The following is a 27,880-nucleotide window of genomic DNA, read 5'->3' on the forward strand; positions in this document are numbered from 1 at the left end:
TAAAGGAAAACAATGTATTTTTTCCTACCATCTTAAAAGGTTGTATGTGTTTGCTGTATTAAAGAGAACATTGTTGAAGAAACATTACTTTTAAAAAAAGGAAAAAGAAGGACTACCAAGAGTTTCAGTATAAAAAAAACTCTAAGAGTAAGGCTACAAATTTAGTAAGATTAATAAGTGGACACCTTCTTGCTTTCCTTCCTTTTACAGCTCAATGCCTTCATTGCTTTCAGGCTAACAGGTGAGTATCTGGGGAATCTTCTGTTTGGGAGATCTCTTGAACCTCTTTCTGATGTAGAATCTTAAGAATATACTTTCATCCTAAAGGAATACACTCAGGATTCATTACCACACAAAGCAGTTCTTGAATTCAGAAGAAAAGAGAAACAGAAAAGGAGGCATTAGTCTTTTTTGGAACCTGGCTACTAGCATAATTTGGTTTTACGTATTTCTCTGAGGCCTTCATTTAAACAACTTAAGCTAATCCGCATTGCAGTTATGAGGCCTAATAAAGCAGTCATGTGTCCCCATAATGGCAAGTAATTTTAAGAATTTTTAAGAATGTAAGTAAAAAATATATATATATATATATATATATATATATATATATATATATATATATATATATATATATATATGTAGGTATGTATGTATGTATGTATGTATTTCCATAGAGAAAGGAATGAAAATCACATTTTCTAGCAAAGCAAATAACCATACACGTAATTAAACACAGGATCAACAACACATTTTCTTACTTAGAAATACTTAAACTATGACAGAAGGTGATTATTTAGATATTATTATTACAAAGAATTTAAATATACAAATTTGGTTGTAAAAGATCAGGCTAAGACACTTAGGTAAAAGTCTATCTGTGATGTTATACTTTCCAAGAAGTGCCATAAAAGTCAAACAGTTAAACATTTCTCTGTTTTTTTTTTTTTGTAATTCTCAAAATGTTATATAAAGTGGTTCATCAAATCATGTAGACATATCAAACATACTGGGGTTGGAGGGGAGGGCTGAACTGACACATCCACATTTTATAGACTCAGAAATGAATGAGAAGACACAGTGGTATTATATTGAAAGCAAATATTGGCATATCTTGTACAAGAAAGGCATCTTAAAATAATGATTCTGTTGATACATCACAATTTTTCAGTTTGTATTTCTAAAATACAGGGAGGATCTATTATATAATGTCAAAAAACAGAGGACTGACATAAAAAGCCAAATATAAAGATACAAAAGACAACAGTAACACTCAATCATCCACAGATAAAAGGCCATCTGGACATAAGCCTGAAACCAGCAAGATGCCATCCACCGCAATTTCTCCAGTTTTGCCCTTACCACGTTCTGCTTCAGAAATGATCTAATAATGTAGAGGGAATAAAAAATTACTTCAAAATATTTAAAGCAATGATAAAGTCCCACTATTTAATAGCTATTAAACTGGACTAAATTCATATGTCCCTGTTGCATAGAAACAGGCTTTGACATTGAATATATAATAATATATTTTCCAGATGCCAGGTATCTACACTGAGTGAATTACATTCAGAGAAAACAGGGTCACTGCAATACCTAAAAGAACCTGGAAAGCCCTGGATAGCTGAGAAGAGTCAGGTTTAAGAGGAAATTCTGTAATTCCCAATTAAAGGGAAAAAAAAAAAAAAACCTAAAAAAATAATACGATTTTCTTTTCGAAAACCAGGCTAGAAGGAATTTAATACTCCCTGTGAACATAAAATGATCACAGAACAGTGTTCAGAGCAGCAGAGATGAAGCAATTTTAGGCTTGCATGGTGACCAGTGTGTCCAGCTTTCCCTGGCTCTCCAAAGAGAAAAGTGGAAGCCTCAGAAGGACAAATGGGGGCAAAGACAGACTGAATGCCCACTGCCCAGGCTACTATCTGTTGTTCTTATTCTCCCTGGATTCACTTTCTTGAGAATGGCTGGAGACAAGCTATCACTGAGCAGCAAGTGATAGTATAACTGGGTATAGAAATCTCTTCCTCCCCTAGTCTCTTCTCAGGAAGGAACTGCTTTCAGAAATATGTTCCTTTCGGATAATTTTTTAAAGTAGTGAGCTGAAAAGCAGACCCCTCACAGCAGCTGCAATGGGTGGGATAATGAAGGGAGGCATGTCTAGATCTTGGGATATGGTGGTTTTCCCAACACTAAAATCCCTGACCGATACTCCCAGATAACTAAAAATAAATATCAGGATAACCAACTGACATCCTAATTTGTGTTTGTTTTTCCACTGCATTTTTGCCAAGTCTGGAACAACAAAAAAAATTGAGGGAGGCTTCTCATGTTCTCTTTCATCAAGGAGATTTGGGATATAAAAATCAAAAGTAGACTTTTCTACAAGACATCCCCTTCCTGATATTTGCCCCCCGCAGGCTTAACCTCCTTGAGTAGACTAAGCCAGTAGAAGGTGGAGTGAGGTGCCTGTGAGGAGTAGAAGAAGAAAGAATGAGGGGAAAAGTGAGTTTCTCCAGGACTAGGAACCACACCACTGTGTCTTTGTGGCAGAGCCCTGGGTGGGAAACTGTTGCCTGAAACCTTCAGTAAAGTTTTCTGGGTCCAGTCTGGCATGGAAATTCAAGAGATGAGTGACTTGAAGAACTACGTGGGTGCAGAAAATGTGGGTCTCCAGGGCCCTCATGATGAAGTGAAGATGCGCTGCCCCTCTCTTAATGTCTGTGCCACTTTTAGCCTTTCAGATGCTTAGGCCACCCTGGAGAGGGTGGCCCTCACTCAACCCTGTGTGAGCAAATAACGGAGACTGAATCCCAAGCAGCCCCACCCCCCCGCCACACAGCCTAGTGGGATGGGGCTTTGGGTTCAGATATAATTTGATTTAGAGAAAGCAACGTTACTTACCTTGTATGCCTGAATTCATGGAGTAAGACTCACATCTGCTACAAATATCCACAGCCAATATGACACTGATAAACTGAAATGCATTATTTAGTCTGGACTACTTGGCTTCCCCACCCTCCAATATGCCCCATCAAGGTTTGCCCTAGTACTGAAAAAGTTCAGGGCACAGGTGCCTGTCTCAGGCCCCTGCTGGGCCTGCATATCCTTCTAACAGGCCAGGCTCTTTGGGCGCATGTTTTCAAAAATGTGCATTTAAATAAAAGCACTGTTTTGATAGCACACACCCCAGAAAGCTATTGAGTTATGTAAAATATTTCTCAGTATATAAATTCTGTAAACATTGAGGTAATTACGAATGCTGTGCAGAGCATACTTCAATTCTCCAACAGGGATCTCAACCCTTTACAGCATGACTCAACGTTACGATCCCCAAACTATGCTACAAACACAACAGTGTAAATATGTGGATTGGATGTGTATGGACTCAAATTTTTTGCAGTGAGAATAAACTAGAATTAAGGTGTTCGTCAGTGCTAAACCAGCCCTAGAATTGGGAAAGAATGGTTAGGAAGTTCATTAACTTGGCCCAACGTATATTTTTAACTAAAGTCATGTCTCAGGATGTATTAAATTAAATTAATTAATTTATTTTCATTATAAATATTTATTTATTTGTTTGTTTGTTTATTTATTTATTTACGGCTGCATTGGGTTTTTGTTGCTGCGCATGGGCTTTCTCTAGTTGCGGCAAGCAGGGGCTACTCTTCGTTGTGGTGTGTAGCTTCTCACTGCAGTGGCTTCTTGCTGCAGAGCACAGGCTTTAGGCACGCAGGCTTCAGTAGTTGTGGTGCACGGGCTTAGCTGCTCCGCATCATGTGGGATCTTCCCGGATCAGGACTTGAATCCATGTCTCCTGCATTAGCAGGCAGACTCCCAACCACTGTGCCATCAGGGAAGCCCAGGATGTATTTTCTTTATTTATTTAATTAATTTATTTGTTAAAAAAAATCCTTTTTTTAGGTATCTATTCTTTTTAAAAATGTATTTAATAAATTAATATATTATTTTTGGCTGCATTAGGTCTTCATTGCTGTGCACAGGCTTTCTCTAGTTGCGGTGAGTGGGGGCTACTCTTTGTTGCAATGCGCGGGCTTCCCATTGCGGTGGCTTCTCTTGTTGCAGAGCACGGGCTCTAGGCACGCGGGCTTCAGTAGTTGTGGCTGGTGGGCTCTAGAGAGCAGGCTTAGTAGTTGTGGCGTACGGGCTTAGCTGCTCTGTATCATGTGGGATCTTCACGGAGCAGGGCTCGAACCCATATCCCCTGCATTGGCAGGCGGATTCTTAACCACTGCACCAACAGGGAGGTCCACAGGATGTATTTTATATAAATGCTCTGCTTTGATTCAAGTGTGATGAGTGAATGAAGAGATGCTGAATCTAACATCTAACACTAAGGACCTGGCTTTTTGGTTTGACACCTATTACAGGATTTTACTTACACTAAGTAACACATTCTCTTTCACAAGCAGAGTAGAAATGGAATCCTGATCATTCTTCTTGTCACCACTGGTTGGTACTCTGCTCTTCGTGTATCTCCTTCTAGATTTCACCCTATCTTTTCCCTTCCCACTTCGAGCAAACTTTTCATAATGGCCTATAGGGGCTGTCCCCAGGGCTCTGTTCTCTTCCCTCCTGGTGCCTCTACAGTGTGGCTTTCCCTCTTCCCCTCCAAAGATACTACTCCTGCAAAGGTCGGTAGCCACCTCCTGATGGTCAAACTTGATAGACTGTCATTTTTATCCTATTTATTCTTTCTGAGCAGTACATCCCATTGGTCAACTTCCTCTTAAAACTCTGCTCCGTTTTCCTTTATTAAATCCACTGGGCAATAAAGGATGAACTTAGCAGGTCTGGGTTGTCCAAACTCTGCACATTCCAAAGACAGGTTTGGCCCTTGACTGGTTCCTGGAAAATAACCTCTAAGTCCCTGGAATATCTTACCTCTTAAGAGTGTCTGTGGCCACACCAGATAACTTATGCTAACAATTTGACTTATGGTGGGGACCTTGGGCCACACAGTATCAGCCTGTCCTCCGGAGAAGTTAAAGACTGAGAAACCAGGGTCAGCCATGTGGGCACTCATGCAGGCAGACTGACCCAGAACAAAACCCCTGAACACCAAGGCTTGTGTGAACTTCTCTGGTGGGCAGTACTTTGTGAATGTTGTTATGCATTGTTACTAAGAGAATTAAGAGCTGTCTCTATGACTCACCAGGAGAAGAAAACTACATGCTGTGCCCAATCTCTCCTCTGCCTTACATGCCTTTTCCCTCTGCTGATTTTAATCTATATCTTTTCACCGTAACAAACTATAATTGTGAATATAACAGGTTTTCTGAGTACTGAGTCCTTCTAGGGAATAATGGAACCTGAGGTGGTCTTTGGTACCCCAGACAATGGCCACTCTCTCAGTGCAGTCCAAAAAACATTTAAAGAATGACCTTCTAGATGTGGTAGATATATACAAAGGAATACTACTCAGCCATAAAAAAATGAAATAATGCCATCTGCAGCAACTTGGATGGTCCTACAGATGACCACACTAAGTAAAGTAAGTCAGCCAGAGAAAGACAAATACCATATGATACCACTTATATGTAGAATCTAAAATATGATACAAATGAACTTATCTACGAAACAGACTCACAGACATAGAGAACAGACTTGTGGTTGCCAAGGGGGAGGGCGGTGGGGAGGGAAGAAATGAGAGTTTGGGATTAGCAGATGCAAACTATTATAGAGACGATGGATAAATAACAAGTTCCTACTGTATAGCACAGGGAACTATATTCAATATCTTGTGATTTACCATAATGGAAAACAATATGAAAAAATATATATATGTATAACTGAATCAATTTTCTGTACAGAGAAATTAACACAATATTGTAAATCGGCCCGGAGGAAGATGGCGGAAGAGTAAGACGCGGAGATCACCTTCCTCCCCACAGATACATCAGAAATTCATCTACACGTGGAACAACTCCTACAGGACACCTACTGAATGCTGACAGAAGACCTCAGACCCCCCAAAAGGCAAGAAACTCCCCACATACCTGGGTAGGGCAAAAGAAAAAAAGAATAAACAGAGACAATAGGATAGGGACGGGACCTGCACCAGTGGGAGGGAGCCGTGAAGGAGGGAAGGTTTCTACACACTACAAGCCCCTTCGCGGGCGGAGACTGCAGGTGGCGGAGGGGGAAAGCTTCAGAGTAGCGGAGGAGAAGCACAGCAACAGGGGTGCGGAGGGCAAAGCGGAGAGATTCCGGCACAGAGGACCGGTGCCCTCAGGCACACACCAGCCCGAGAGGCTTGTCTGCTCGGCCGCCGTGGCGGGCGGGGCTGGGAGCTGAGGCTCGGGTATCGGCTTTCAGTCGGAGCGCAGGGAGAGGACTGGGGCTGGCGGCAGGAAGAGAGCCTGAAGCGGTTAGTGCACCACGGCTAGCCCGGAGGGAGTCCGGGGAAAGGGTCTGGAGCTGCCGAAGAGGCAAGAGACTTTTTTCCCTTTTGTTTACTGGTGCGCGAGGAGAGGGCATTAAGAGGGCTGCTTGCGGAAGCGCTGGAGACAGGCGCGAGCCGCGGCTAAAGGCGCGGACCTCGGAGACGGGCATGGGACGCTGGGGCTGCTGCCGCTGCCGCTGCCGCCGCCGCCGCCGCAGGGCCTGTGTGCGAGCGCGGGTCACTGTCCGCCCCGCCTTCCGGGGGGCCTGTGCACCCCGCCACTGCCAGGGTCCCGAGACCCGGGGACGGCTTTCCCAGGAAAGCGCAGGGAGCGCCACGGGCTGCTGCAACGTCACGCCGGCCTCTGCCGCCGCAGGCCCGCCCCACACTGTGCGCCCCTCCCTCCCCTCTGCCTGAGTGAGCCAGAGCCCCCGAATCAGCGGCTCCTATAAACCCGTCCTGTCTGAGCGAAGAACGGACGCCCTCCGGCGACCTTACGCGCAGAGGCGGGGCCAGGTCCAAGGCTGAGACCCGGGAGCTGTGAGAGCAGAGACAGGGAAATCTCTCTGTGCAGCCTAGGAGGCAGCGGATTAAAGCTCCACGGTCCATTGATGTGCCCTGCATCTGTGGAGTGCATGAATGGACAGCGAATCATCCCAAATTGAGGAAGTGGACTTTGAGGACAAGATTTAAGACTTTCCCCCCTTTTCCTCTTTTTACAACGAATTATTCCAAATTAAGGAGGTGGACTTAGAGAGCAAGATTTCAGACTTCTCGCCCTTTTCCTCTTTTTACAACGAATTATCCCAAATTGAGGACGTGGACTTGGAGAGCAAGATTTTTGATTTTTCCCCCTGCTCTCTTTTTGTGAATGTGTATGTGTAATCTTCTGTGTAAGATTCTCTCTGTATAGCTTTGCTTCCACCATATGTCCCAGGGTTCTATCGGTCCGTTTTTTTTTTTCAATAATTACCTTCTAATTTTAATAACGCTACTATATTTCATACTTTATTCTATTTTACTTTACCTGCTCTTTCTTTTTTTCCTACCTTCCCTTCCTCCCTCCCTCGGCTCCTCCTTTCCTTCTTTCTTTTTCTTTCCTCCCTCCCTCCCTCCCACCCTTCTTCTTTCCACTTTCTTTTTCTTTCCTCCCTCCCTCCCTCCCTCCTGTCTTTCTTTCTTTCTTTCCTTCCTCCCTTCCTCCCTCCCTTCTTCCATTCACTCTTCCTTTTGCTTTCATTCCTCCCTCCCTCCCTCCTTTCTTTCCTTCTTTCTTTCCATCCTTCCTCCCTCCCTCCCTCCTTTCTTTCTTTCTTACTTCCTTCCTTCCCTTCTTCCTTTCTTTCCCTCTCTCTTTCTTTCTTCTACTAATTCTTTCTTTCTACATTTTATCCCTGTTATTCTGAGCCGGGTGGATGAAAGGCTCTTGGTGATGCAGCCAGGAGCCAGTGCTGTGCCTCTGAAGTGGGAGAGCCAACTTCAGGACACGGGTCCACATGAGACCTCCCAGCTCCACATAATATCAAGCAGCAAAAATCTCCCAGATATCTCCATCCCAACACCAGCACCCAGCTTCAGTCAACGACCAGCAAGCTACAGTGCTGGTCACCCTATGCCAAGCAACTAGCAAGGCAGGAACACAACCCCACCCATTAGCAGAGAGGCTACCTAAAAACATAATAAGGCCATAGGCACCCCAAAACACACCACCAGACGTGGACCTGTCCACCAGAAAGATAAGATCGAGCCTCAACCACCAGAACACAGGCATTAGTCCCCCCCACCAGGAAGCCTACACAACCTACTGAAACAACCTTAGCCACTGGGGTCAGACACCAAAAACAACAGGTTAACAGCTGATCTCTCAGCAGAAACTCTACAAGCCAGAAGGGAGTGGCAGGACATAATTAAAGTGATGAAGGAGAGAAACCTGCAACCAAGATTACTCTACCCAGCAAGGATCTCATTCAGATTTGATGGAGAAATTAAAACCTTTACAGACAAGCTAAAGCTGAGAGACTTCAGCACCACCAAACCAGCTTTACAACAAATGCTAAAGGAACTTCTCTAGGCAAGAAACACAACAGAAGGAATATACCTACAATAACGAACCCAAAGCAATTAAGGAAATGGGAATACGAACATACATATCAATAATTACCTTAAATGTAAATGGACTAAATGCTCCCACCAAAAGACACAGATTGGCTGAATGGATACAAAAACAAGACCCATATATATGCTGTCTACAAGAGACCCACTTCAGACCTAGAGACACATACAGATTGAAAGTAAGGGGATGGAAAAAAATATTCCATGCAAATGGAAATCAAAAGAAAGCTGGAGTAGCAATTCTTATATCAGACAAAATAGACTTTAAAATAAAGATTGTTAGAAGAGACAAAGAAGGACACTACATAACGATAAAGGGATCAATCCAAGAAAAAGATATAACAATTGTAATTATTTATGCACCCAACATAGGAGCACCTCAATACATAAGGCAAATACTAACAGCCATAAAAGGGGAAATCGACAGTAACACAATCATAGTAGGGGACTTTAACACCCTACGTTCACCAATGGACAGATCATCCAAAATGAAAATAAATAAGGAAACACAAGCTTTAAATGATACATTAAACAAGATAGACTTAGTTGATATATATAGGACATTCCATCCAAAAACAACAGAATACACATTTTTCTCAAGTGCTCATGGAACATTCTCCAGGATAGATCATATCTTGGGTCAGAAATCAAGCCTTGGTAAATTTAAGAAAATTGAAATTGTATCAAGTATCTTTTCCGACCACAATGCTATGAGACTAGACATCAATTACAGGAAAAGATCTGTAAAAAATACAAACACATGGAGGCTAAACAATACACTAGTTAATAATGAAGTGATCACTGAAGAAATCAAAGAGGAAATTAAAAAATACCTAGAAACAAATGACAATGGAGACACGACGACCCAAAACCTATGGGACGCAGCAAAAGCAGTTCTAAGGGGGAAGTTTATAGCAATACAATCCCACCTTAAGAAACAGGAAACATCTCGAGGAAACAACCTGACAATGCACCTAAAGCAATTAGAGAAAGAAGAACCAAAAACCCCAAAGTTAGCAGAAGGAAAGAAATCATAAAGATCAGATCAGAAATAAATGAAAAAGAAATGAAGGAAACGATAGCAAAAATCAACCAAACTAAAAGCTGGTTCCTTGAGAAGATAAACAAAATTGACAAACCATTAGCCAGACTCATCAAGAAAAGAAGGGAGAAGACTCAAATCAATAGAATTAGAAATGAAAAAGGAGAAGTAACAACTGACACTGCAGAAATACAAAAGATCATGAGAGATTACTATAAGCAACTCTATGCCAATAAAATGGACAACCTGGAAGAAATGGACAAATTCCTAGAAATGCATAACCTGCCAAGACTGACTCAGGAAGAAATAGAAAATATGAATAGACCAATCACAAGCACTGAAATTGAAACTGTGATTAAAAATCTTCCATCAAACAAAAGCCCAGGACTAGATGGCTTCACAGGCGAATTCTATCAAACATTTAGAGAAGAGCTAACACCCATCCTTCTCAAACTCTTCCAAACAATATCAGAGGAAGGAACACTCCCAAACTCATTCTACGAGGCCACCATCACCTTGATACCAAAACCAGGCAAGGATGTCACAAAGAAAGAAAACTAAAGGCCAATATCACTGATGAACATAGATGCAAAAATCCTCAACAAAATACTAGCAAACAGAATCCAACAGCACATCAAAGGGATCATACACCATGACCAAGTGGGGTTTATTCCAGGAATGCAAGGATTCTTCAATATACGCAAATCCATCAATGTGATACACCATATTAACAAGTTGAAGGTGAAAAACCATATGATCATCTCAATAGATGCAGAGAAAGCTTCCGACAAAACTCAACACCCATTTATGATAAAAACCCTGCAGAAAGTAGGCATAGAGGCAACTTTCCTCAACATAATAAAGGCCATATATGACAAACCCACAGCCAACATTGTCCTCAATGGTGAAAAACTGAAACCATTTCCACTAAGATCAGGAACAAGACAAGGCTGCCCACTCTCACCACTCTTATTCAACATAGTTTTGGAAGTTTTAGCCACAGCAATCAGAGAAGAAAAGGAAATAAAAGGAATCCAAATTGGAAAAGAAGAAGTAAAGCTGTCACTGTTTGCAGATGACATGATACTATACATAGAGAATCCTAAGGATGCTACCAAAAAACTACTAGAGCTAATCAATGAATTTGGTATAGTAGCAGGATACAAAATTAATGTACAGAAATCTCTGGCATTCCTGTACACTAATGATGAAAAATCTGAAAATGAAATCAAGAAAACACCCCCATTTACCATTGCAACAAAAAGAATAAAATATCTAGGAATAAACCTACCTAAGGAGACAAAAGACCTGTATGCAGAAAATTATAAGACACTGATGAAAGAAATTAAAGATGATACAAATAGATGGAGAGATATACCATGCTCCTGGATTGGAAGAATCAATATTTTGAAAATGACTCTACTACCCAAAGCAATCTACAGATTCAATGCAATCCCTATCAAACTACCACTGGCATTTTTCACAGAACTAGAACAAAATATTTCACAATTTGTTTGGAAAAACAAAAGACCCCGAATAGGCAAAGCAATCTTGAGAACGAAAAACGGAGCTGGAGGAATCAGGCTCCCTGACTTCAGACTATACTACAAAGCTACACTAGTGGTACAGTGTGGTACTGGCACAAAAACAGAAAGATAGATCAGTGGATCAGGATAGAAAGCCCAGAGATAAACCCACGCACATATGGCCAACTTATCTTTGATAAAGGAGGCAGGAATGTACAGTGGAGAAAGGACAGCCTCTTCAATAAGTGGTGCTGGGAAAACTGGACAGGGACATGTAAAAGTTTGAGATTAGATCATTCCCTAACACCATACACAAAAATAAGATCAAAATGGATTAAAGACTTAAATGTAAGGCCAGAAACTATCAAACTCTTAGAGGAAAACATAGGCAGAACACTCTATGACATAAATCACAGCAAGATCCTTTTGGACCCACCTCCTAGAGAAATGGAAATAAAAACAAAGAGAAACAAATGGGACCTAATGAAACTTCAAAGCTTTTGCACAGCAAAGGAAACCATAAACAAGACCAAAAGACAACCCTCAGAATGGGAGAAAATATTTGCAAATGAAGCAACTGACAAAGGATTAATCTTCAAAATGTATAAACAGCTCATGCAGCTCAATAGCAAAAAAACAAACAAGCCAATCAAAAAATGGGCAGAAGACTTAAATAGGCATTTCTCCAAAGAAGATATACAGACTGCCAACAAACACATGAAAGAATGCTCAACATCATTAATCATTAGAGAAATGCAAATCAAAACTACAATGAGATATCATCTCACACCAGTCAGAATGGCCATCATCAAGAAATCTAGAAAGAATAAATGCTGGAGAGGGTGTGGAGAAAAGGGAACACTCTTGCACTGCTGGTGGGAATGTGAATTGGTACAGCCACTATGGAGAACAGTATGGAGGTTCCTTATAAAACTAAAAATAGAACTACCATATGACCCAGCAATCCCACTACTAGGCCTATCCCCTGAGAAAATCATAATTCAAAAAGAGACATGTACCAAAATGTTCATTGCAGCTCTATTCACAATGGCCCGGAGCTGGAAACAACCTAAGTGTCCATCATCGGATGAATGGATAAAGAAGATGTGGCACATATATACAATGGAATATTACTCAGCCATAAAAAGAAACGAAACTGAGCTATTTGTAATGAGGTGGATAGACCTAGAGTCTGTCATACAGAGTGAAGTAAGTCAGAAAGAGAAAGACAAATACCGTATGCTAACACATATATACGGAATTTAAAAAAAAATAAAGTGTCATGAAGAACCTAGGGGTAAAACGGGAATAAAGACACAGACCTACTTGAGAATGGACTTGAGGATATGGGGAGGGGGAAGGGTAAGCTGTGACAAAGCGAAAGAGAGGCACGGACATATATACACTACCAAACGTAAGGTAGATAGATAGTGGGAAGCAGCCGCAGAGCACAGGGAGATCAGCTCGGTGCTTTGTGACCTCCTGGAGGGGTGGGATGGGGAGGGTGGGAGGGAGGGAGATGCATGAGGGAAGGGATGTGGGAACAGATGTATATGTATGACTGATTCACTTTGTTAAAAAGCAGAAACTAATAAAATAAATAAATAAATAAAAGAAAAAATATATTGTAAATCAACTATACTTGAATAAAATAATTTTTTTAAAAAGTGACCTTCTAGTCTCCATTCATGGGCATAAAATGAATGAGCTTTCACTTATTAAGGTGTTTAGTGCCTGGTTTGGAAGGAAGTTTGTGAGAGGAGCCTGACACACAAACAGCTCATTCCCATAAAATGTTGATATGCATGCACTTGACAAGTATTATCATTAGTTGTGCTATTAATTACCTCATTTATTTTGCTCCAGAATATAAGCTCTTTAAGTGGAGGAAAGAGTCTAATTCATCTTTGTAGCCCCAGTGCCTATATACTTCAGTAAGTGTTTCATTTTGTTTGTTAAATCACTGAAAAACAATGTAAATATCTCATTTAATATGTTTTCCACTCATGCTTTTGGGAATATCAATCCCTTGATACAGCTGAATTTTCCCCATCTTCCATCATTCATCCATGCTCCTGGTCTTTTCCCATGCCAGGGCATTATTACTATTTTTCACAAACACTCGAAGTTTCCCTACTTTGTTTCCAGCCAGCCAGTAATGAAAGAGCAAACAGAAGTTGCTTTGGGGCTGCAGGTTAGGTAGGACAAGTTTCAAACGGCCGATGTCCTTCTTCTGACCTGCCAGTACTGGAACTGCCATATAGTAGCTAACAGCTTGAAAGAGAAGAAAAACCCACAGTTAATGAGGCCAATGTAAAGGGTTTGGCTATAGTATATAAAATATCTATAAAAAATGAATGCTAGTTTATTATAGGGAATGCTGAAGTCCTTTTCATTTCAAACATTTAGGAACAAAATTGTCATGCTAAAATGGATTTTAGAGATCACAGAGGTGAAGTTCTTTGCTCTCCAGACAAGGTAACTAAGAATCAGAGAAACTGAAGAATTTGTTCTCATTCACAAAGCTTGGTAATACCAGATATGGGGCAAGAACCTAATTAAATGGTCTTTTATCACTGTAGGTGATTTTCTGCTAATGGAGAACTTGTGTTCCAGAACTTTCCACATTGATTGTTTGAACCTTGGAATGCATTTCCCCGAGTTGGCATGTATCATGGCCAGATCATCAGGTGGGTCCACAGTGTAGTATTTAATCCACACATACATGACTTTGTAACAATGTACACGTGGTGCTCAGCCACCATGTGTAATGTATCACTCTAAGTTCTGATTGAACATGGCAGGAACACAGGTCACTTTTGTTTCTAAGATCCTTTTCTCAGGTATTTTTTAACCAGTGTGGTGGATGTTTGCTCATCTCCAGTCTTCTGGTTGTAGCTTTGATGGACTTGGGCAAAAACTCTCATAGAGTGGGGTTTGAAGAAGTTGATAGGAAGAAGGAATTCCTCTAGAAGCCAGAAGAAAGACATGGTGGGTGGGTGGAGTCTTCTGCTAGTCCACAGACACTCCCAGGACCCAGGTTGATGATGCTTTAGTTTTCACTGGACCCAGAGATTTTCTGGTCTTCTTCCCCAGTTAGTAAGTTTGCTAGATTCAGAAACTAAAAATACAGGCTGCCCAGTGGAGTTTGCATTTCACATAAACAACATGTCTGAGATATACTAAAAAGTATGCATTGCTATCTGAAATTTAGGTATCCTATATTTTATGTGGCAGTTCTCCTAGCTATACTCTCTTCTGTGACCCATTGTGGTAGGTTTCCCTTTCACTCCCAGCTGAAGCCCATTTTGATCTGTCCTTGATATTTTATCCTTCTAAAAATGCTGATTCATCCCATGTTTCTTTTCTATATTTAACTGTAGGGAAGAACCAGCCCACCTAGAGATCTGATGGAAGTTCAGGAAGGGAGGGTGGACAATCTGAGTGATGCAAAAGCTGAGAACCCCAGGGTCATTTGTGAATGAGGTATTTGTAAATAGGGGACTTCTACCCTCTACCCTAATCCCAATTTCTAAAAGGAATTTTTATTAGGAGATATCCAGTTTCCTGATTGCATGTAAGGGCTTGCAAGGAAAGATCTCAGGGAGGAATTAGTCTAGAGGAAGGATCTACAAGAAGGACCTTTTACCTGAGAGCTGAGCCTATACATCCCCAAATAAACAATTTGGTAAGGATCTGGATTTCCTAAAGGTATAACAGTTATCTCTAATTATAGAGTCAGCCTTAAATGACCAAGATTCAATTTATGCTCCAAATGGGATCAGCCAGCCAAATGTTCTACCCAAACGGAAGTTAGAACTCATCAACAGTGTTTAAGTAGGCAGTGGAAAGCAGGCAGCTCAGAGCTTAGGCAGAGAAAAATCCAGTGGAAAGAAAGAAATCCTCAAGGAATAGAAGGAAAGTCTAGTCCAAGAGTTCAGATTGCTGATTTGATGCTCATTATGGTTTCAATGTTCTGAAGGGTAACTCTACTAAAACTCCAGGTCTAGGGAGAGATCATATTTCCTTTTCAGATTTATATCCCCTGCCTTCCAAACCCAAAACAAAACCACAGAGCACCACAGTTGGTAAACTGGGAAAAAGAAACAATTTCCTTCTACCTTTCCCCAAATACTCTTAATGCGTATATGAATTCCCACATCTGTCTCTCAGCAGCAGGAAAATGAATATGGAAGAATTTTGCTGGAGAATCCTTTGCGGGGGTAGGTGGGTGGGAGAGAGATTAAGGAGGAGAATATATGCTGACCCAAGTCAATCATTCATCAGGGGAGACTTGGGAAGGTCTAAAAGTTTCCAAACTTAACAAACAACCCTGACCACACAAGCGATAGGAAAAATCACTCTCCAATCATTGGATCTCTCTTTCCCTGGGCCATATCGCATAACATGAAATAGTGAAATCTGAATACCATTATCTCGGTCAGCAGGATTCCAGACGAAATCATCTTCTATATCCTGTTTCCAGTCACAGACCCCGTAGTCAAAGCTGCAGTCACCTGAGATATTTAAATCTGCTGAGAAAAAGGGTGCATTTCATCAACATTAAGAGCATTAGGAAAGGGAATTGCCTGGCAGTCCAGTGGTGAGGACTCCACACTTCCACTGCAGGGGGACCGGGTTCAGCGTGCAAACCCTTGTCAGAAACTAAGATCCTGCAAGCCACGTGGAGCGGCCAAAAAAAAAAGCATTAGGAAAATGTTTAACATTGGGAGCTTTGGAAGGCAATGCCATGTTTTCAGTTGCTGTCAAGTGTTTAGGGAATTTGGGGTACCTCCATGGTGGCACAGTGGTTAAGAATCTGCCTGCCAATGAGGGGGACACAGGTTCGATCCCTGGTCTGCATGCCATGGGGCAACTAAGCCCATGAGCCACAACTAACTTAGCCTGCACTCTAGATACTGGGAACCACAACTAGTGAGCCCATGTACCACAACTACTGAAGCCCGCGTGCCTAGAGCCCGTGCTGTGCCACAAGAGAAGCCACCGCAATGAGAAGCCTGCACACCACAACGAAGGGTAGCCCCCACTTGCCGCAACTAGAGAAAGCCCGTGCACAGCAATTAAGACCCAACACAGCCCAAAATTAAATAAATAAATAAATAAATAAACGTTTAGGGAATTTGGGACTAGCAGATGCAAACTATTATATATAGGATGGATAAACAATAAGGTCCTACTGTATAGCACAGGGAACTATATTCAATATCTGTAATAAACCATAATGGAAAAGAATATGAAAAAGAATATATATATATATATATATGTGTGTGTATATATATATATATATAAAACAGTCAGTTTGCTGTATACCAGAAATGATCACAGCATTGCCAATCAACTATACTTCAATTTAAAAAAAAGAGAGAGCTTAGCCAAGCTACACCACAGTATCGCTGCCCTGGCATCCGTTTTGTTTGGCAACACGGCTTGTGGGGGCCTCTAACTGGCACTAGTCATTGTGCAAGTGCACGCCTTAGATAAGAGCTTGCAGAGTCATGAATAAAAGTGAGTTCCTGATATGACTTCCCCAACAGCCCTTGTGATTGACAGTCTTCCCTACTTCCCAGGGCCTGGCCCTTGTGCACTCCTTAGATAAGACCCCCTCGTAGCTTACCAAAACCCTATTGTTTTTGTTGGAATGCATCAAGCAGGCTTCGCCCAGCAACCCCAAAGTGCTCCGCACATGGACCCTAATAGAGGTGTGTGCCCCACATCCTGCCTCGACTTCCCTCTGTGGCCCCTGGAGGCCTTGCCATGTAGTCCCCCAGGACCCAGAGTAATAAGCTTCTCTATCTCAATTTCTTTTGTGGGGTTTTGTTGAGCCATGTGGCACGCAGGGGCTCTACTTAACGAATGTTAATTTAACAAATTCTAACAACTGCATGGACTACAGGGCCAGTTAGTACAAACTTTGAACTAGTGCCTCTGGTTACTTTTATGTAGATTGGGGTCTGCAAACTAACATCCTGGCTCACTGCTTGTTCTTGCAAATAACATTTTATTGAAACACACCATGCCCATTCATTTACATACTGTCTATGGATGCTTTTGAGCTACAATGACAGAGTTGACAGATGCAACAGAGATGGTATGGTTCACAAAGCCTAAAATATTTACCATCTGGCCCTTACAAAAAAGGCTTGACCCCTGATGTCATGTCGGTGTTAGAAAACACCACTGGGAAAGAGGGGAAAGACTGAGATGCTTCTGATTTATAACAAACGTCAGCCTCTGGCTTGGATTTGGGGTCTTGGCAGTTTATACTGAGGAATAAAGGAATGGCAAGGAAAGGGGAAAAGGAAAAGCTAAAGAGAGAAGTGGCAGCAACTGGTTTTGACTCATTACAAGTTGCAAAACATTTTCATGTACATTACATCATTTGATTTGACTGTCACAAAAATTCCACAATCAGGCGCATTTTCAGGTAAGTAAAACTAAGAGTCATAAGTGACTTGTCCAAGTCCCCCAGACACTGTGGGCTGGAACTGGACCTGAATCCTAAATCAGACTGAAATCCAGGCTGTCTGTCTGCACATATCTTAAGCCATTACAAACACATGGCTTCTTCTCTCACTTTCCTGTCTTTCTAACACTTATTTTTCCCTATTCCAGCAAAGATATCTTATTTCTAGTCCCAGTTTTAAAATTAAAAGATAGCAGGGGGATGGGATGAATGGGGAGATTGGGATTGAAGTATATACACTATTGATACTATGTATAAAATAGATAACTACTGAGAACCTACTGTAGAGCACAGGGAACTCTATTCAATGCTCTGTGGTGACCTAAATGGGAAGAAAATTCAAATAAAAGGGGACATATGTATATGTATAACTGATTCACTTTGCTGTACAACAGAAACTACCACAACATTGTAAAGCAACTATACTCCAATAAAAATCAATTAAAAAAAAGGAAAAATAAATAGATAAAAAATGCCAGGTAACACTTGCTTCCACTCTTCAATTTTTTTTTTTTTTTTGGTATGCGGGCCTCTCACTGCTGTGGCCTCTCCCGTTGCGGAGCACAGGCTCCGGACGTGCAGGCTCAGCAGCCATGGCTCACGGGCCCGGCCGCTCTGCAGCATCCGGGATCTTCCCGGACCGGGGCATGAACCCATGTTCCCTGCATTGGCAGGTGGACTCTCAACCACTGCACCAACAGGGAAGCCCCAGTCTTCAATATTCTTTAGTAAGTGCTATTACTCGTTTGACAAGTTTATGTTAGCAGTCCACAAATAATGCAACATAAGTTTCAGTTGGTTTATAACTGTAATGGCACGTTTGTACCAAACTCCCCCTTCTTTTGCATCATGTGAGAGATGGGGAATGTAAACTGGGGCAATGGAACGGTATGTAGCCAAGCATTCCACTAAGAGATAAAACTCAAGGCTTTGGTCTCACTAGCACCATATTTCATTCGTATAGCACTTTATGGTTTACAAAGTACTTTCAAACACATTCTCTGATTTAATCCATACCACCCTCCAAAACAGATGCTGTTGGTGCCGCACCAGTACCTGTTGGCACGTTATGTTCCCTTGCAGGCACAGGGCTTTCTACTGAAAACAACACAATTCTCTGAGTGAGGGTATTCTCTGGCTGGATCATGCTTGGCCAAAGCCAGTCAGACCAGAATAACAGGGAGCTCTTTCCCTCGGTGAGTCCTCAACCAGTGATGGACAGGACTTGGTGGTTAGCTACCTCTGCTTCCCTGCCTTTGGGTATGACCACTAAGTTCTGGAATTGGACCTGGACCTGAAGTCAGATTGGAATCCAGGTTCTCTCCAGTCTTGTAAAGGGTCCAAATGGGATAGAGATCCAGTTGCCACAGTGGTGTCCTTCCCTGATTTTATGGCAGGCCAGGAGCACCAGGGAATTAACACCTTCCTGGGAGTGGCCTTCAATCAATGTCAGATGGGAGTTGGTATATAAATACCCCAGCTCCCTTGCCCCTCCAGTAGGATAATTCTGAGCCATGTGTTCTATACACTGGCTCCCAGATTCCCCAGTTGGATCCAGCTCCAGGCACCTACAGTGGAAACTTGCTCAATGACATGTCCTTTATTAACTCCTTCTCTTCCCCGGTCTCCAACCACTGTTTCATGGAATCACTGTGCACATAAACCACTTGCACACAAATTCTTGTCTCAAGGTCTGTTTTTGAGGAACTCAGCCTAAGACAGCACCTTAGAGAGGAGTGTTGCTCTTATTCTGACTTTACACATGAAAGCCATGAGATATCACAAGCCTACGTGACCTGCCCCAGGCAAACATCAAGTGGAGGAGTTGGGGGGTTCACCTGAGTCTACTAATTGAGACTGAGCACTCTGGACACCTTATTCAAAGACCTTTAAAATCAGAGGCATTAGCTAATAAACAAAATTGTAAACTTTCTGTGTTTCTTTGAGGATTATGGAAGAAAAAGTAAAGTAAGAAACCTGGTTGATTTGGAGATCCAAAGAGGACTCAAATAATTTATTAATGTCATTTAGAAGTGTAAAGCAGAGCTGGGGCAGAAGTTCCAAGCACCTAAAGAAGGTAGCTTAACCCCTGAGCTATAAAACATTTTCTTCCTAACCAGGAAAATGGGCAATAAGATGTTTGATGCAGAGAAATTAAAAAAGCGGAACACTGGGACATCTCTGGCAGTCCAGTGGTTAAGACTCTGCTTTTCCACTGCAGGGGGAGTGGGTTCGATCCTTGGTCAGGGAACTAAGATCCTGCATGCTGCATAAAAACAAAAACAAAAACAAAAAACAAACCAAAAACAAAAACGCGGGACACTTAGGAGAAATGTGGAAGAAAACAAGATGCCTATAGGAGTTGGGTCATGGGTCACTACCCTCTGGAAAATTTTTTGTAGAAGCTTCTCAGATTAAATTTGGAGGAGTGAAGTAGAGAGGTACTTTCTTCATTGTGGAGATTGTCCTATAAACAAAAAGTGCAGAATTGGAGAATGTAATCATGGATTAAACATAGAAGGAAATCCAATTAGCACAAGCTTAGAACATGTATAGTGGTAAGTGAAAGTTTGAAAAGGAAAGAGATCAAGACATTCATATTTACACCAAGTAAAAGGGATACATATATAGGTAGGCTTTTCCCTGATGTCTGTGTAGAGATGCGCGTGTAATTTGTCGTGGGTAGTGAAAGTGCTAAATAAACTCAGAGGAAATTAGGGATGATGCCTAAGAAATTCCAGATTATGAGGCCTTGCTAGAATGATCACATAAATGGTCCCAATTTTTAGCCCTCCCTTTGTCCACACTCTCTGCAATATGACTTTGTTGTGCCTTCCCCAACTCTTAAGCCTGGGCTGGCCTTATGACTTGCCTTGGCCAATAGAGTATGACAGAAGCCACGCTGTGCCAGTTCTGGCCTAGACCAGGCCTGTGTGCCTCTGCTCTCTTTCTGGGAACCCTGCCACTGCCTCACAAGAACAAGCTTGGTTAGCCTCCGGGAGGACGAGAGACCCCATGGAGCAGACCAGAGTCAGCCCAGGTGTCCCATCTGAGGCCCCAGGCCTGTGAGGGAGCACAGTTAAGATGAGCGAAGTCACCGAGCAGGCCCACAGCTGATGCAGACACAGGGGCGAGCCCCACCCAGACCAGCCCAGATCAGCAGAACTGTCCAGCCAACCCACAGACTCACATGCAAAGCTAAATATTTATTGACATAGGCACTGAGGGTTTGTGGTTGTCTGTTACAAAGCGCTACTGTGGCAATAGGTAACTGACACAGGCACTTAGGGCCAGATTTTAGTACATGATGATTTTCAGGTTGTGGGCCCCCATGGGTTGAAGTTGAAGCAAATGTTATTTTCTGCCGTCTCCATACATATGATCTACCTCACTTCTTTACTCCAGGTTTCATGTAGAGAGAAAACATCCTTATAGTACCATAATCATTGGTATTAATCACATAAGGACTTGCTATTTTCACACTGGCACTGGTTATCATGATGTAATGATTCTTCCCTTGGGTATTTAGGAATGAAGCAGTGATTCATACACAACCATCTCATCCTATGAAGAAATGAAAGGGCCATGGGACACCATGAAAGAGCGTATACTTGGAAGAAGGCATTACTCACCTCTGTGTTCCAGTTGGGATGTTGTAGCTCTTCTTTGGACCAGAACCAGATCAACTTCTCCCGCTTCGTTCACCTTAGGGGCTAACAATGAACACTTGATCAGTTAAAAAAAAATCCTAAAGCCTCACGTGCTAAGAAGATATGAATGAACAAACAAAGAGGGTTTTATCATATACAGCTGGCCCTCCATATCCATGGGCTCTATGTCCACAGATTCAACCAAACACAGGTCGAAAATATTTTTTTGAAAATCCAGAAACTTCCAAAGAGCAAAACTTGAATTTGCCTTGAGCGCCAGGCAACTATTTACACAGCATTTACATTGTATTATGTATTTTAAGTAATCTAGAGATTACTTAAAGTATATGGGAGGATGTGTGTAGGTTATATGTGAATGCTGCACTATTTTATATAAGGGACTTGAGCACCCATGGATTTTGGTATCTGTGAGAGTTCCTGGAACCAATCCCCCATGGATACCAAGGGACCACTGTGTTCTACGGACATAATATGTTACAACTGTGTTTCCCTAACATTTCCAAAGCATTCGTATTTGTTCCAGTTTCCTCATGTAGAACATCTTTTTCCACAGGTGCCCCCAGTTGACCTAAGCATCACCCAAGCAACCTAAATTACACATCCCTTATCACCATGTTTTGGAAACATATCTTTTGAGATTTTGACTCTATTAATGGAGATAATGTCATTGGTATGCTAGTTCTTGGACCAGTGGGGCTGGAGCTACTTTTCATTTGGTTAAATCTAACAGCCATGGAGCAGGAACAGACAAGACAAAATATAGAGGGAGCAACAGACGCCTGGTGAGAAAGAAATGGAAAGTCTCAATGTGCGGGATCCAGGGTGGGTTAACATGGAAACCACCCTGGAGGGGCTGAGGCTGGTGATGGGCTCTGCTCGGCCACCAGTGACAAGGGCAGTTCTCCAGCTCATGCAGAAAACTTAAGCTTAACGTTTCTATAGAATTTTCCTCCAACTGTCTGTCTTGCTTTTTTAGATAATAACCACGCAACTCTGAAAATCTTCTTTCATGAGTGCACCTGTAAAAAGTGCCTTCATGAAGGAAAAAGGTAGAGTTTGGGAGATTCACCAAGGGGCGCTCTCTGGGGCCTGGGGTTGTGCTGCATGCAAAGCTGGGTGTCCAGACGACCCTGCTGGCAGGACAACTGGGCTTCCTTGGCCTGGAGCAGAAAGCGGGTCTGCATCAAACAGGAAACCCCACAGGCAAGGGAAGAGGCCTGACCCTCCGTGCGTCCCACAGCAGCAAACTGGATTTCGTATCTGTGGAAGACTAAGTTTCCAGACCTTAGATAGAACCCTGCTTCTTAGGACTTAAAGCTGACCCCATCTTACTTAAGGCGTGAAACTGTCTTCCCTTTTTCTTTCATTTGCCAGGAGAAACTACAATGCACTTTTCATAAGATGTATAAATTCACAAAAGTGATACTCACAAAACACATCTCCCAGAAGGCTTTGCTCCTCCTGCACATGGCTTGCCATTCCTTTCTCTTCTCTTTTCTCTTCTTCCAGCCCCTCTTTTTTTCTCTATTCATCCCTCTTTTTTTCTCCATGAGGGTTCCCATCTCTGGAAACGCTCTCTTCAGAGTTAAAGGGCTGCGAGTCAACCTTAAGGGCAGGAGTCCGCCCCAGGTTCTGTGGTGTTTTTCATTTTTACCTTCTTTTTCATGTTATTTTTGTGAGCAAGCAACTTCTTGATTCTTTCTTTGATAGTACCAGGTTCTCTGAGGAATTCCTTCACAGAATTTTCAGGGATAACTAAAACCAACAGTAAAAGAGAAGTTCCACATTGGCCAATAATTAGATCTCTCACGAAAAATGGAGCATTTAAAAAGCATCAAAGTGAGGTACATGAATGCTTCCAGAATCAACACATATGAGGCTCAACCATTTGATATTTTAGGATATGTTTGCATCGGTTTTAAGCAGTTCCAATTTTATTTTTTTTATTTTTTATTTTTTTGCGGTACGCAGGCCTCTCACTGTTGTGGCCTCTCTCGTTGCGGAGCACAAGTTCCGGACGCGCAGGCTCAGAGGCCATGGCTCACGGGCCCAGCCGCTCCCTGGCATATGGGATCTTCCCGGACCGGGGCACGACCCCGTGTCCCCTGAATCAGCAGGTGGACTCTCAACCACTGCGCCACCAGGGAAGCCCATGGTAGGATCTTAACTACCTTAATTGTTAGAGGTCAAACTTTCGTTTTGCTTCAGAGACTGTGATAATGAAATACCTGCTCCTACCAAGCTGGGCTACAGATTCCAACGTGATGGATTTTCCAGGATCCTCTTCTGCTTCCACAGTTCTATTCGCCAAAGCTGCTGTTGCCCAGGTGGCCCTGTAATTTGTTTAACTGTGATATTCAAAGATTATGGCTAGCATTATGGTGAACCATATAAATTGCCAATAATGGGTCATTTGTGACCTATAAAATGGTGATTTTCGATTCAATGAATACATACATAATTTTTCTTCCCTGTTCTCTCTCCCCTTTGAATTTCTTCACCTCAATCAAATACTATGAAAAGCTAAATGATTTTACTTACTATTTATAAAGAGGCATCTATATTTACTGTTTTTCATTCATTTCTTATTTCTCATCACTAAATTAAATTCTAAAGTGTGCCTTTAAACAGACTGACAGACATAGAAAACAAACTTATGATAACTAAAGGGGAAAGGGAGGGATAAATTACGAGTTTGGGATGAATAGATATACACTACTATATATAAAATAGATAAATAACAAGGACCTACTGTATAGCACAGGGAACTATATTCAATATCTTGTGATGGGGCTTCCCTGGTGGCATAGTGGTTGAGAATTCACCTGCCAATGCAGGGGACACAAGTTTGAGCCCTGGTCCAGGAAGATCCCACATGCCTCAGAGAAACTAAGCCCGTGCACCACAACTACTGAGCCTGTGCTCTAGAGCCCGTGAGCCACAACTACTGAGCCCACATGCCACAACTACTGAAGCCCACGTGCCTAAAGCCCGTGCTCCACAACAAGAGAAGCCACCACAGTGAGAAGCCCACTCACTGCAACAAAGAGTAGCCCCCACTTGCTACAACTACAGAAAGCCCGCGCACAGCAGCAAAGACCCAATGCAGCCAAAAATAAATAAATAAATTTATTTTTAAAAAATCTTGTTAAAGCCTATAATGGAAAAGAATCTGAAAATGTATGTGTGTGTGTGTGTGTGTGTGTGTTTATGTATAACTGAATCACTTTGCTCTACACCTGAAACTAACACAACATTGTAAATCAAGTATACTTCAATTGAAAAAAAATACAAACAATATGGATAAAAACAAACTCTCCTTTGACCATCATCCACAATTCTAGAGCTCTCCCCAGAGCTAAACACTGTTAGCAGGGTGGAAAACATCCTTCAGACTTTGTCCACACTATTCATTTTGGTTCACATAAATGGACTCATACTCTCTGTACTATTTGACAACTGCTTTTTTATTCATGAATGTCTGGAGATACTGTCATGTTTGTATATATAAATAGTTCTACCTTAAAAAATGTACTTCTAGGGTGATTACTCATACTCCCCAGTGGATCAATGACCACTGGGGGAAAATGTTAGTGTAGAACTTGAGAGGTAGGAAAAAAAGGTCTTTTAGCCCAGCATCTTTTTTTGTAGATGAGGCAACTGGACAACGTTAAATGACTTGCTCAATGTAACTCAGCTACCTAGGGGCAGAGCTAGATTTGAGGGTAAAGCAGATAAATGAGTCTTTTTCCAGTCCTATTTCCATGACATATTTCTTCCTGCTTTAGGGTTAAGGGTTACTTTTCTCTAACTGCCTCAAATTCCTCGAGATCTAGAGTCTAAAGATACATGCCTCCTTTCTGGGGATCTACTAGTGATAATAAAGAGTATTTAACTACACACTACTATATATAAAGTAGATAAATAATAAGGACCTCCTTTACAGCACAGGGAACTATATTCAATTATCTTGTAATAACTATAATAGAAAGGAATCTGAAAAAGTATATGTATAAATATATATATATATATGTGAATCACTTTGTTGTATACCTGAAACTAATACAACATTGTATATCAACTATACTTCAATAAAAAAAAAAAGAATATCCAAACTGATGTGAAAAAGTAATTTAAGGGAATTTCCTGGAGGTCTAGTGGTGAGGACTCCATGCTTTCACTCTCGAAGGCCCAGGTTCAATCCCTGGTTGGGGAGCTAGGATCTCACAAGCCACTTGGTGTGGCCATAAAAAAAAAAAAAAAAGTTATTTAAAAAGGTTAAAAACCCTGGCCTTTAAAATCAAATATGTTGTCCTTTTATAAAACATCTAGGGATGTGCTAGTGTAAGAGTAAGCAAAAAGGGTCTAATACCACTGAACCAATTCTACAACCTGGATAAAGTTCAGAGGGGAATGAAATAAGGGAGTAGGCACCAATGTCAGTGTCCAAAAAGAATATTACAAAAAGACATTAGATTGAGAGTTTGTTAGCATATTTTTCTTGGCAATATTTTAGTCTCTTCTTCTCAGTTGCTTCTCCAACATTTGGCTGATTTGTTGTGTACCAAAATGGTAGAAAAATAAATAAGAAGAGGTCCACAATATTTTGAGTAATACAAAGGAAAAAGAAAAATGCTTTGACAATATATATATTCCTAATTAATACATTGCTCTTACTTTGAAATCAATCAAGATTGTGATGACAAGAGGTACATTTCTCTTTTCAATGAAATGTCCTAGTTATTTATCAATGTGACAGCCTGTAGTTACAGGTTCAAAACCAATGACTAGTAATACAAATAATCCATCATTGTTCATTTTCGTGAACTTCAGATGGTCTGTTTCAGCTGATTTGCCAGAAGTTGAAAAAGCTCTGATTCTAATGTGCATATATACACCTTCCTCTGAAGGCCGCGTGGTGCAATTCTGTCTACGGGTCTCTGATTCTTTTCCCAGAACCCAGCATGAAAAATTAACAGGAAATACCCATTCCCTGGAAATTTCCTTTATGCAGTCAGTAACCTAACACTGAAGACCTTTAATACATAATGAGGAGAGGGTTTCAGTCCACACCAGCAAACCTAAACATCTGCCTTTGTTTTCTGTGCTGAAGTTTTGATTTTTCCTATTGAAAAAAAAAATAGAATCATCACAACCTTTGTGGTGCCAACAATTTCACTCCTTCAGTATGTAAAGAGCTGGGGCAAGTATAAAGCAAACTATCCATATGCATGACTATGAATGGATACATCTGGCTGTATTTAGGTGTTGTTATTTCAAATCTGAAACAGATGATGACTGTTTCTCTTGAAAATTTCTTGATTAGTGCAATATCTTTTTGAGAATATACAAATGTGGGAGGAAGTTGCAGTAGGAAAGTCTGCCACATTTGGGGATCTTAGACATAAAAACGGAATTCCAGAGTTTTCAGATTCACAGGCCAGTAGTCTTCTGTAAATGAGGTTGACAATTTCTCTTTTGGAGCGATCTGAGATTTCTCTAAATATCCATGTTGTCAAGAACTCTACTTACCTGAAAATCCTCAGTTTGCTTAGAGGAGACCTCTATGATGTGACACCATCTTTCTCAGAAGAACATGACTTTAACATTCATTTACCTGTGCCAGGTTCACCAGATGATCTCCTATCACCTGTCAGGAGAAACTCTCCTCTCATCTGCACTTTAGACGTGGTCTTGGGCAGAGAGGCTTAATCATGACTGAGGAACGTACTGTACCATGAGATGCAGGCATCAGGAAGGGGCTAGGATAGCAGAGAAGCTGACCCAGGAGGTTTGCTTGGAAGGGGCCCCGTAGAGGTGCCCACCCCAGAGGAGTAGCCATGGGTCGTGAACACATCTATCCTGCCTTCAGGCACACAGCCCTGGAGCCCGGTTTCCTGGGTATGACTCCCAAGTCCCCACACCTTCTATGTCCTCAAGCCCATATTTAAATTCTCTTTGCCTCAGTCTACCCATTTATAAAGCTGGGATAAGAAGAGGGTATTTGTGAGGCTGAAATGAGTGGACACATGTCAATTACTAAGATTAGTGCCTGATATACATTTGGCCTGTGTTTGCTATTATTTTTAGATTTCATCACCAGAATGTTGAAAATCTTCTATTGAGTTAAAAAAAAAAATTTCCAGGCCATACCTCCAAACTTCTGTTTATGTTATTACTGAAAGAAAAAATATTCAATGACCTGGTTGTAGCAACACCTATGCTCTTGAATATGCTCTGTATAAACTGAATTAATAATGACTAAAGCATATTCTTAATGACTAAAGAAGCCTGCTTTCCAATGGGAACAATTGTTGAATTTTGGTAAAGAAGCCATTACCACTATTACTCCTATTACTAGTGCATGGTTATCGAATATTTAATACATTCTGGGCTGGAGCTAAGCCCTATATGTGAATGTTTATTGCTTATATATAGATGATTTCATGTAATCGTCAAAACAATATTATGGGCCAGATACTACTATGTATATTTTGTAGATGTGGAAACTGAGACACTGAAAGTTTAAACAGTTTCAGTCCACAGGCAGTAAGCTAAAGAGCCAGCAATCAAGCCAAAGTAATTTGATTCCAGAAACCACGCTCCTGGTAACTAAATGACTTACTGTCCTTTCCTAAATTG

General features: G+C 41.5%; 1 protein-coding gene across 1 annotated transcript in view; it reads right to left on the reverse strand.

Moving 5' to 3' along the window:
* Nucleotides 1–1,270: 1,270 nt before the first annotated feature.
* The window catches only part of EGFL6 (EGF like domain multiple 6), a gene marked incomplete at both ends in the record, with an annotated part of 45,398 nt that continues 18,788 nt past the window's right edge, over nt 1,271–27,880 (reverse strand). Inside the window, 8 exon segments of the mRNA XM_081260046.1 lie at nt 1,271–1,381; nt 13,092–13,142; nt 13,146–13,357; nt 15,514–15,615; nt 21,200–21,280; nt 22,669–22,762; nt 22,766–22,864; nt 22,866–22,993. Of these exon segments, the coding sequence (XP_081116172.1) occupies nt 1,271–1,381; nt 13,092–13,142; nt 13,146–13,357; nt 15,514–15,615; nt 21,200–21,280; nt 22,669–22,762; nt 22,766–22,864; nt 22,866–22,993 (878 nt within the window).

Source organism: Mesoplodon bidens, assembly GCF_964165515.1.
Source record: "Mesoplodon bidens genome assembly, contig: HAP1_SCAFFOLD_105, whole genome shotgun sequence".
NCBI lineage: Eukaryota > Metazoa > Chordata > Mammalia > Artiodactyla > Ziphiidae > Mesoplodon > Mesoplodon bidens.